The sequence below is a fragment of the Nelumbo lutea genome, chromosome 4, assembly GCF_056320005.1.
Source record: "Nelumbo lutea isolate HS-2025 chromosome 4, American lotus-T2T, whole genome shotgun sequence".
NCBI classification, from domain to species: Eukaryota; Viridiplantae; Streptophyta; class Magnoliopsida; order Proteales; family Nelumbonaceae; genus Nelumbo; species Nelumbo lutea.
Window position 1 is genome coordinate 13,004,081 of NC_142687.1, and position 11,493 is coordinate 13,015,573.

Sequence of the window (11,493 nt, forward strand, 5' to 3'; positions counted from 1 at the left end):
TAAGGAAATACGAGTATTTGACATCTAGCCTTCATCAACAGGGTCTGGGTCTGGGCCTAAAACTTCGGACCTGACATCTAGCCTTCATTCAATTTGGGTTCTAAACCTAAAAGTATCCATGACCACGAGCATAACAATTTATAAGAATAAAAGTAAAAGTATCCACGACCATGCAATAAAAAAGTGTATTTTACTATTTTCAACAATACTTTGCCAATTTATACATATCTGATCAAATGTATATGGATGGTTCAGGTCTGAAATATCAGATCGGGTCCAGATCCAAAAGACCCAAAAGCAATGTATTTAATAAGATCCGTGACTAAAAATACACATCGCCCGGCTCCAACTCTAACATGTCCGTTGACTTCCACAGATTGGGCCCACCATATCCGGGCCATCCGCCTAGAAAGCCCTCTATTATATTTGATCAAATAGTTTAATGGATCAAATCAATCTATAAAAAAAGTAAAATACAAAAATTTTCTTAAAATTTCTGACAATCATAAAAACTTATCCTATATTTTATTTTAACAAATACTTCTTCTGAAATTTTAAAAAATTCAACAAAAACCGTCCTTTCGTCATTGTCTTAGACAGGAAACGTTAGATTAATACACTCATTTTTTTTAAATATTCATTCTATCCTTATATAATTTTTTTTTACATACAAAATTACTGAAATAATTTCATTTTAACTCAATAAAAAAATATGTTTTAATAATTTGTATGTAAAATTATTGATTGAGTTAAGTGGTTATTTCAATAATTTTGTATATAAAATAATTTATAAAAAAGTAGAATGGGTATTTAGAAAAAAACTGATGTAACGATGTGACAGTCACGGAAGGGAGATTTTTTGTTGAATTTATAAAAAGTTTTAAGAGAAGTATTTGTTAAAATAAAACTATGAGGAGGTTTTTGTTTTTATCCTAAAAAAAAAGGAAAAATCTTTCATGAGGAAAAGATATGGAACAAAGGTTTGTACAGTACAAGGAAGGAAAGGATCTCTCCCTCAAGTCACACCTCAGAGTCTCTGTCAAAGAGGACAATAATGATATTGTGCAACTGTCTGCAACGAGCATTGAATCTAATGAAGATCTCTGATTAAACCTTTAATAATATTTTTAGTAACACGCAGATTAATCATTCATCCTGTGCATTGTCGATGGAGCCCACCTAAGACCAAGATCCTATCTTAAAACAAGTCTGTCGGTGTGATTGATCATCGAAGTAGGACCCGGTCGTATCGGGTCCCATCTCTCATGCATGGCGACCCTTTTTGAGGAGCAACAGCGACATCAAATTCAAAGAAGAGAAAAGAAAATACGCGAAATGCTCTTGTTCTAGCATCCGGTATCCGGGTGATCTGAAACAGGATTTAAAGAATACAGAGGAGAGGAGAGATGCAGTGATGATTATGATGTTCGGGAGAGGTGTTTGGAGTACGGCCTCTACAACCTCAATCACAATTAGAAGAGCTTCTTCTTTGCTGTATTGCCTCTCGTCTTCTTCCTATTCTACCATAGCTGGCAGTGCTTCTGCAGCTGCTGCTACTGCTCGTAGTGTTGCAAGCGAAGGACTTCTATTTGCGGACTCACCTCCACCGCCTAAGACTCTGGTTCCATCTCTACTTCAGCCACGAGTCATGGTTTATGATGGGGTCTGTCATCTCTGTCACAGGGGTATATTATTGCTTTGTATTCCACCGTTTTCTTCCTCTTTGTTTCCCTGTTCTGTTCTAATAAGCTACTCTTTAGTATTAAAGTGAAATGCTCTCGATTCCGTTTATACTCTCTGACGTTGAAAGACTTTTTTGTTTTGCATTTCATTTTTTGTTTTATTCTGTCTTATGCTGGTATTCGATTTTCCATCTTCAAAGTTCTTTCATGTTTAACTCGTGTCATATTTTCTTGGAAGAAACAAGAGTATCATGGAATTAGAAACCAAGTAAAAAGGAATGGGAAAACATAATTTCTCACAGATTTTAGTACATGACGAAATATCATTTCATTTTTTAGGGTAGAAACGGCAACATCATTCACTTAGAAACAAACAGAGGGAGTGGCGAGACGCCATCGGCTTTCTCGTTTTTTTTCCTCTTTTTTTTTCCCCCTTTTTTTCTAAGGTGGAGATGAGAATATCATTGAGCATTAATTCGTATATAATTTAGAAACGAACTTTTGAACTGGAGAAATTTAATTCTCTTCTCTTACTTTCCTTCCTGGTAAAATTCAATTCCCTTCTCTTTCTTTCCTTCCTTATTTTTACCCTTCAAATTTATTTTTTTCACGTTGTTTCATGGAAATGCCCTTGTGTAATCAAATGCAGCTCCATGAGCAACTTCACCTTTATCTTTCATGTTATTTTCCCAATGCTCATTTTAAGGTCTTTATCCAGAACCCCAATTTGTGTTTCTTTGTGTGTTCCAACATGTTTACTTTGGAAGTTTGGATTACCACATCTTCTTTACCCGATGTTATTTGATTTGCTTTTTTCCTTTTTCAGGTTGTATTTGGAACCATAAATTTAGAATCCCGTGTTTGGTTTGTCATGTTCTAGTTGTTAGAAACTTATATTTATATTCTGTTGTATAACATGTAATGTTCCTCCTCCAAGAGTTCTGCTCTTGATCATAACCTAGTGGCCTTGAAAGCTTAAATTTCCCTCATTCAAATCTTGTTCTTTTGTAGGGGTGAAGTGGGTGATCAGAGCAGATAAGTATAGGAAGATCAAGTTTTGTTGCCTTCAGTCCAAGGCTGCCGAACCTTATTTGAGGCTTTGTGGTGTTGATCGAGAAGATGTTCTCCGTCGATTTTTGTTCATTGAAGGCCCGGGTTTATACCATCATGCCTCAACTGGTTAGCACATCTACGTTTTATTTCAATTACATGCTCAAATTTACAGTTTGCATTTTCTTTTGAATGAACATTGGTATGAACATCGGTTTTCTCTCCTTTACAAGTTTACATTAGTTTTCTTCATTTGAAATGTTAATAATAGAATCATTTTGACATTTTGTTAGTTATATGCATGAAGTTTCTTTTGAAGTTAGCTTCATCTGTAGCAACTATTATAGAGAAAATTCGCTTGCTAATATGCCAGACTCAAATTCCCCTCCTTTCATGGGTGGTCTTGAGAAATTAATCACTGATCACCTGGTAATAGTTAGAAATGATGAAGGCAGGATCCCTTTTTCTGCTCTTCACTCCCTTGGCAAAAACTTCATTATTTAACTATCTCGCACTGTGCATGTGCATGAATCATGATTAGGGGTGTAATCGAGTCAAGTTGAGCCGAGTAAGGCAGGATGCCTTTTCTTGCTCCCTGCCCTATGCACGAAAAACATGCTGTCTACTTAGCATGAAGTTTTCTCTCTGGAAAAGAACAACTGGAGTATAATGCCTCGTACATCAGACAGCATTTTTCAAGACCGACAATAAAATTCAACTATTGGAACAACCAAGATCCAAATGGCATAGTTCTGTCTAATCTATAGAACTGGAAATGATGCATACACTGTTAAATGATTATTATCTTTGAGTTGGAAGAACTCACATCTCATTGAAGTTTCTACTCATCTCAAAAGAGGATGGTTTTCCTGGTGTAGTTTATGTGAAGGTGTTACCCTGGAACTTGATAAACAAGCTTTCAAACAAGCATTCAGGATGATAATCTTATATCTATTGTAACGTCATCTTATTGTGATGACATTAGTTTTGGAGTTCTCTATTTCATTCATCTTTTACTCCTAATAATAGGTTTGCCAAGGATGTATATTCTCAAGTCTCAACATGGTTAAACAATGATTCTGTTCATTTTGTTGCCCAAAATTGATGTACAGCCATTGAAAGGCTTTTACTTTTATTGAAAAAAGTATTTCTTTGAAACCAAAAACTAAAATCCTTTTCATTTTCTGCTTTTAGAGTGTTGCTTGTTATTTACCTATTTATTTTGCTCTTAAGGGATTAGACGGAGCCACAAACATATAATTCTGTTTTCCTTTTTTCTGTTTCAGTCTTATTTTTCCCTTGTTTCATTTTTTATTAGACAGTGATTAGTAGCTAATACCAAGTGATATATCACCCTAATCAGACCATACAGATCATGTCTTACACAAGAAGAAGAGGGGACAAAAAAAAGGAAAGGAAAGAAAGAAAGCATCTTGAGAGAGGGGTCCACAGGACTTGCTCAGTCTGACAGAAACTAGTTCACGGAGGAGAAAGCTCAGGTTTTATATAAAAGACTTGGTATTTAGATCAACAACTATAACATGCAAAGGTGACATTAAAAATACATTACTACCGTATTTTTAAGCTATTTTTGCCAACTAGATTTTTTCCTCTCAATTTAAGTTAATTGATTGGATACTTCTTCTTTTCTCCTTGAAATCCAAAGGCCCACTCACAATTAAGTTGGATTTGAACCACACAGGCTAAAAGTTTTCTATGATTGTTAGTCAAACTATCTTTTTATTGCAAACATTTAATAAAGAGCAATTTTGTGGTACAGAAGCACATTTTTCTTTATTGGTATCATGAAATACTAGATGGCTCAAGCTGTAAAGATTCCGTGAGTGACTTAATGTTGCATCCTGCTGTTGGTGCAATGAGGCCATTGCTTGGTAAAATGGTAAAGGTTAGGTCTGTATGCAGTCCACTCTCCCTAGACCCCAGATAACTGTCCTTGTTGTTGTACCCTTGGGCCTGGTGTCCCCCATACCTGATTGGATCCTCCAACCTCTCCTCTAGCAAGCAAGTCTGCTAATCATTAGCCTATCTAGGTATCCAATTGAAGAAGCTCTTCAAGATTCAAGATAGAAGCTAATACCTTTGCCTCTCTAATCAGGAATCTAACAGAGCATGGGCCCTTAACTGCCAAAAACATCAGCTGAATCATGATTTGACAGTGAGAAGCTCAAAAGTAAAGTGCCTTCATGCTCTCTAAAAACTCCATCAATACCTGAGGGCCCAGGGTTGCCCAAAGCACATCCATCAAAATTAAATTCAAGTACCTCACTGCCCTGGGCAGTCCATTCTTGTACAGACCACCTTCTTTGATGAGTATATGCTGTCCTCTCTTGGGACCTTACATAACCTGTTGGAAATTTCCTGACATTAAGTTGTGATAGTGGTTCCTTTGAAACCATTGAGGAAAATGTAATGGTGAAATTTTCCAAGCAGCACTTCATTAAAATAAAAGAGTACCAAAAAGGTGGTAAGTGGTCACCTGAGAGAGAAAAGAACACAAAATTTGTTATCTATAAAATTAATATAAACCTGAACTTATATCTGATGAAACTCTATTATTTGAGCACTAAAAATCCTTTCTTGTATCTGCTTGTTGTGCTACTGTTTGCAATCCATTTTGCTCTGTCTTCATTCCTTTGTTCATGATCCCTAAGCTCATGGTCATGCAATTTCATGACTTGTTGGAATGATATCAAGTATAGACAGCCTTTAAAGAATATAGTAGTTGGGATTATTTGATCTTCTTAAGGGCAGAAGGTAACTGGCTGCCAGTGGGCATATGAAATATTAGATCTGGCAAACGAGCAGTGAAGGGTATAATGAACTGCAGGAACTAGATTTGATTATTGAAATGTTTGTTCTAGTTAAATCTTTATTTCTTTTAACTGCTAAAAAATGCACCATCGACCATGCATCCAAAATATTGTGTGGGTTCCAGTGTATTATAAAATCAATATCAGGCCCCACATATGTTATCGATATGTGGTAGATGGGGCATTTGTAGTAGCTGTAGGAAAAAACTTTCTCATACCTTAGCATTCCTCCCTACGTAAAATATAAGACCTTTCTAATGCCTCTATCCATAATTGATGGAAAAGACATCTTTTAACTTGGTAGCATTCCTCATTCGATTTTCTTGAGTTTTGATAGAACAATAGATTACCAGAGCACTGTAATTTCATCTTTGCACTCTTTTCCTGTTTCTCTTTCTTGTTTGTCTTCTAACTTATTTTAAATTATTTTTTTCCACCCATTAACAAGATCAACGATGGAGAAGGTGTTGATCTGAATTGGGATTAATATTTCTTTGTAGTCATTTAGATTCTTAGGCATAATTAGTGTGTAAATGACTATAAAAAATGTGAGTCAAATGGTTACAGTTTTAGAGAGAGAGAGAGAGAGAGAGAGAGAGAGAGAATTATGCAGCTGCACTAAACCTCACACTTTTGTGTTTGATACAATTATGCAGCTGCACTAAATGTTGCATCTTACCTGCCATTGCCCTACTCCACTTTAAGTGCATTGTTGATAATTCCGACCCCACTGAGGGACATTGTCTATGAGAGAGAGAGAGAGAGAGAGAGAGAGAATTATGCAGCTGCACTAAACCTCACACTTCTGTGTTTGATACAATTATGCAGCTGCACTAAAAGTTGCATCTTACCTGCCATTGCCCTACTCCGCTTTAAGTGCATTGTTGATAATTCCGACCCCACTGAGGGACATTGTCTATGACTATGTTGCCAAGCAGCGTTATGACTGGTTTGGGAAGGAAGAAGAATGCATAGTTTTGCAAGAGAAGGAGATGCTGGAGCGTTTCATTGACAGGGAAGAACTGATGGATAGGAATTAACCACATTTGCAAAGAGAATCAGGTGGTGTTTCATCCGCAAGGAGGAAATGATGTATAGAAATCATATAGTTGTTACAGTAACATTTTAGTGTTCTCTAAGTTTTCGAGACATGATTTTGCTGTTCTTTGCTACCAAATATAAGAGAACGTGCACTTTCTGGAGTTTACTAAAAAATGTACTTCATTTGAGGTAGAGAAATAGTCCTGTGTATACATATTTCACATTCATACTATGGACTATGAAGAAACAGGTAGTGTTGAGTGTTGAACCTCAACTGCAAGTTTTGATTTTTGGCACCCAAAAGCAATCTACCATTCTGTCAGTCTAGCTACAATTTTTGGCATGCAAGAGCTAAATCTTCCGTGCTGTGGTTGGATACGAGGCTGAAGAAATCTTTCATCTATACTGTATGGGCGCCTATCACAGATTCACAGTTCACAACTTGTGTATTATTTGTGGACCCCGTCACTGATGCAGCCCTACTTTGGTCTTTCTTTAATCTTAACAAGCGTAAAGTGGGCCATGTCCATCGTCGGTTGGACTTGAATCATTTGATATGTGAGCCATTGAACTTCTTGAATTGATATTTGATCCGCAACTGACTGCAGATTAATCCGCCTTTGTTTTCACATCTTCCTATGAAATTTCATTGTTTTGCGTTGCCTCTTTCCTTTTGGAATGGGAATTTATGTGAGGATTTTCTTTATCTAAGTTCACCTCTTCAGACGGAAAAGAACTATTAAAATAGTGGCCCATTATCTGAGATCATAATTTCAGGTTAGAAACTTGAAATCTCATACATAAAAGTATTTCCCGTTGGCAAATTTCTCTACAGCATTTCAGTTATACTTAACATTTTCATGGTCCAAACCTTGTTTTTTTGCCCCTTTTACTTCCTAAATGGTAAATTCAAATGCAGGCCTGTTCTAAATTCATAGAGGAGATCAAGGAAGTGTTGGCCAAAATCATTGATATTGACGAACGCCTCCTAAATGTTTACGCTGAATTGGCATCACAGTGCTGCACTTGTAAATAAACAAAATGAAGACTGAAGAGACCCGTTAAGAATAAACTTGTGAAGTCATGGAGGCTTCCAAACAGATATCTTGAATTTTCGCATATGGGAATGGAACTCTTAGATGGGACTCTTAGCATGTTTGTCTCCCAATCCTCTCTCTCTCAGCATGTTTGTCCCCTGTAGATCTTAATTTACTGCCAAAAATACTGGTTATTTACCATGAAACTAGCAATCAAATGAACTATAACAGGATTTTGGCTTGGAAGGAATATGATTGGGAGTTGATAATATTGAAAGACTCCAGTTCAAGCCTTGGTTCAAGAAACACCGATGCAAGATATAAAGTGGAAAACAGAAACCCATTTAAGGTCGCAGTCTGGAGGTTGTCATTATGTTACCAGAAATCCAAGGCTTGGTTGATGAATTGATGATGATGACGGGCTTTCCTCAAAACTCAAACAAAGCACAAGTAACAAGAATGACCTTGATAATAATCTCCATTAACTTCTGAATATCCTGCTAATTCAGAACCTTCTCAAAATGCAATGCCCATTTCAAAATTTTTGCTCAATGAACTCTTTCTCCAAAGTCCATACACGAATGCTTATAGCCACCCTCCAGTACAAAATAGTCCCCAGTCAATTTGTCTGCCAAAGGAAGCATTTTTGTTTTTATAATTAGTTGACATCAATCATCATTGCCTGTCCACTCTTTCCAGTCCTTATCAACATGATTTTGCGCCCATACTACTGCAGCACGCGCAGCCTGTGGACCTCCAGGAAGCCCCCTTTCATTCAGCGTATCAGCCATGTCAATGAATGGGATAACCAAGAGAGTACCCGGTCCTCCATATTCAGTGTACAAGAAGGTACTGAAGATCTGTTGAAAATGTTACCAGACATAAAACATCAGCGTCTAGAAGACTAGACTTAATCATCTATGCAAAAACTGTATCATCAATTGGGAATAGAAAACCTAGAACATTAATTGAACACCACAAGAGGCACAAAGTTAGCCTCCAAGCGCACCGGTTTCTTGGATTTGATTCCCGTCTGTAAAAGCCTAAAAGGGTGATTGCATGAATAACCCATGTCACGATAATGTATTCCAGCATCAGATGTAACATTATTGCCTCCACATCAAAAAGCTTTTCTTTTTAGACTTTTTAGGAAGAGTGTAAATACAAATATGTACTGTGCAAAACCTTGTATAGGGTATTTCTAGACCTTTTATTTGCACTGTGCACATTTGTATCTCCGCTCTTCCACACTGAGCTTAGTTTTCTTTTTAATTTAGTTCATGTAGTCTTTTGTCAAAAATAAGTGTTTCATTCTGTTAAGCTCCGTTTGGTTTGTGGGATGGGGATGAGGAAATATTCCCTTTTCTCATATTTGTTTTGAGGGAAAGAGGGGGATGGGATGAGAAAAACAAGTGTTTTGGTTTCACCACTTACGCCCCATTTCTGTATGCATGTTTTGTGTTACACGATTGGCACCTCTTCTGATGCTCTTGTTGGATCACTCTGGAAGCTTGGCCTATTTATTAGTTTAATATGTTGACATTAATCTGATTTCAGAAAATTTCATTCATCTGTCTGACATTACAAACACTACGACGGAAAGAAACTCAAAGAACTATTTTGATGGATAACTACCAAAAAGATGTTTTTTCTATGTATTTAATCTCATGATATTGAGATTTGGGCTTTACCTCTTAGCCCTCAATGATTCTGTTCACAACAGATTATGAAAGGCAGTAAAATGGATGTTTAACAGTGATGAGATGATAGTTTGAAATTTGAAGATGGATGGACCTCTTGCAGTTTTCCCCAACCCAAGAGATTTAGGTGTTTCTAAACTAGTATAAACTTAGGCTTATCTTTGCATTTGTATCAAACACTCAGTAAAACAAATGATTTCATAGTTTTTTTTACTACCATTACAATTCTTGTACTATGTCTATACAGCTATAATGATGCCATCCCAATATCCCATCAGACTACTGAAAGTTTGAAACTCAAAATTATTCTCAATATCTAATGGCTACTAGGGAAGCTAGACTTGGTCCCTCCTCCTTAACAAACTAAGTTAATAAAAGCACACAAGGCTGGATTCATGTCTCCTAGTCCTTTAAAAGAACAGAAATACAGTCATCCATAAAGTCATACGTATATAAATTATCAAATAAATTATGCATAAAGCCATACGTGTATAAATTATGAGCCTGCAATTATTAGTTAGATTTCGAAACACATCTTTTCTATACCTTGGTGTATTTGCTTTGTACGTCTCTCAACAAGTAGTTCATCAATAGAAAGCGTCTATCAATGATACAACAACAAATTGTGCAGACACTACAGAAAAGTCAATCAAGAAAAGCAAGTACCTCTGTACAGATTCCTACAACTTCTTCGAGAGAGTCTCCATAGATATCTTTCTTCGAGAGCTTTTTAAGAAGATGAGTCTTAAACTTCTCTGTCTCCTAAACAAAGAAACACATAAACCCAGCTGAGCAAAAGAAGGAAAAGATAGAGTACAGTAAAGAGTTTTCCCCGCATCTAATCAATAAACACCAGAATAGCAGTACTAATGGGTAACAGAGATTCAAACAAATTTCATCAAGTAGGTCACAGGAGAAAACTCCAAGGCACCAGAAATGACTAAAAACAATATAAAGAAAAAAAAAATAGAAAAGGAAAAATTGTGAGGGAGAGAATGAGTACTCACGGCTTCCGCGAATTCTGGAATGGGGTCGGGAAATTTGTACTCGGCTGCCCTGCAAATGTGCCTGGTGGAGGAGAAGGGGAAGAGAGGAGAAGGTGATAGTGGTGTTGCTCTCTTAACCACTGAGGGGAAAGAAGAGGAGTGGTTGATTCCGGAAGAGCAGGACTGAGTCGACTGACTGCTATAACAATTACCAGAAACACAAAGAAATGAAAGAAAGCGCAGCGAAGAGGAAGAAGGGAAACAACTAAACGAGAGGGGAGACTCATTGATGCTGGAAGGCATAATGGATAGAGCTAGCGCTTTACTCCAAGCCATCTCTGATTCTGTCTGCCTGACTCTCAGCTACTGTATTTAAACCCGGACGGTCGACCAAAGTGAACCGGGAGACGGCTAATTCAATTAATTAAGGATAAGCAACCTGACGAACCGGACATGGCTATATAGGTCATGATGACATTGGCGGCTCCCTTACCGGCTCGAGCGGCTCCCTGCGCCCCTCACCACCCACCAAATTCAAGCCAAGTTTTGAGTCTTCTCTAGCCTGGATACAGGCAGATGATTGGCAAAATAAAACAAAGAAACTTATCATTGATTGACTACCCAAATACCCAGTACCTGACCAGTGACCACTAGTCACCACTCACCAGACCAGACCAGTTGTTACAGCTGCATTTGGACATATCTCTACCACCATGGTTTGAATATTTTGAGAGGTGTTGTTTAGTGCATGAGTATCAGTTAAAGTTCCCAAACAACCGTTTGATTGTAAACAAACAGCTCAATGCTGGACTTGGGAGTCTCACTGCCGAGTGTTTAACTTCCTGCTATGGCCTCTCTCATCCTCCGTGATGCTTTCGGGGATGGGCCACCTGCGCTTGTAACATTCCACGGGAATGTTTCTGGTGGTGTCAGGTGTTCCTGGTAGAAAAAAAAAAGACGCCTTTCTTCTCGGGGGGCACCAGAAACGTTCCAGTGGAACGTTACCAAATTCCACTTAAATTTCTTGCATGGGATCGCGTCTGAGTTCTGAGGAGTTATGTTCTTCAATTTGTAATCAAGCCAGCAGCCACGCCCAGGAATAAACCCTGTGCGTGGGTATTGAACCATTTCCACTAGCTAATAGTAGGGTTAGTTGCGACTAGAAT

The 11,493-nt window shown here is 37.5% G+C and overlaps 2 protein-coding genes across 3 annotated transcripts; one reads left to right on the top strand and one right to left on the bottom strand.

Moving 5' to 3' along the window:
- Positions 1 to 998: 998 nt before the first annotated feature.
- LOC148853998 (Putative thiol-disulfide oxidoreductase DCC) lies at positions 999 to 7,278 on the top strand. 2 transcript variants are annotated; one of them, XM_088983731.1, is made up of 3 exons: positions 999 to 1,685; positions 2,694 to 2,861; positions 6,392 to 7,278. In XM_088983731.1, the coding sequence occupies exons 1-3, from the start codon at positions 1,415 to 1,417 to the stop codon at positions 6,601 to 6,603; spliced, it is 651 nt and encodes a 216-aa protein (XP_088839857.1). In that variant the 5' UTR covers positions 999 to 1,414; the 3' UTR covers positions 6,604 to 7,278. The 2 variants fall into 2 exon arrangements, with proteins under 2 accessions (XP_088839857.1, XP_088839855.1); XM_088983729.1 differs by having other exon boundaries at positions 1,228 to 1,685; positions 6,220 to 6,742.
- A 534-nt stretch (positions 7,279 to 7,812) lies between these two features.
- PRIN2 (Serine/Threonine-kinase) lies at positions 7,813 to 11,469 on the bottom strand. The gene is made up of 3 exons (XM_088983732.1): positions 10,349 to 11,469; positions 10,008 to 10,103; positions 7,813 to 8,501 (listed from the first exon to the last, which is right to left on the bottom strand). The coding sequence occupies exons 1-3, from the start codon at positions 10,661 to 10,663 to the stop codon at positions 8,310 to 8,312; spliced, it is 603 nt and encodes a 200-aa protein (XP_088839858.1). The 5' UTR covers positions 10,664 to 11,469; the 3' UTR covers positions 7,813 to 8,309.
- Between the last annotated feature and the right edge of the window lie 24 nt (positions 11,470 to 11,493).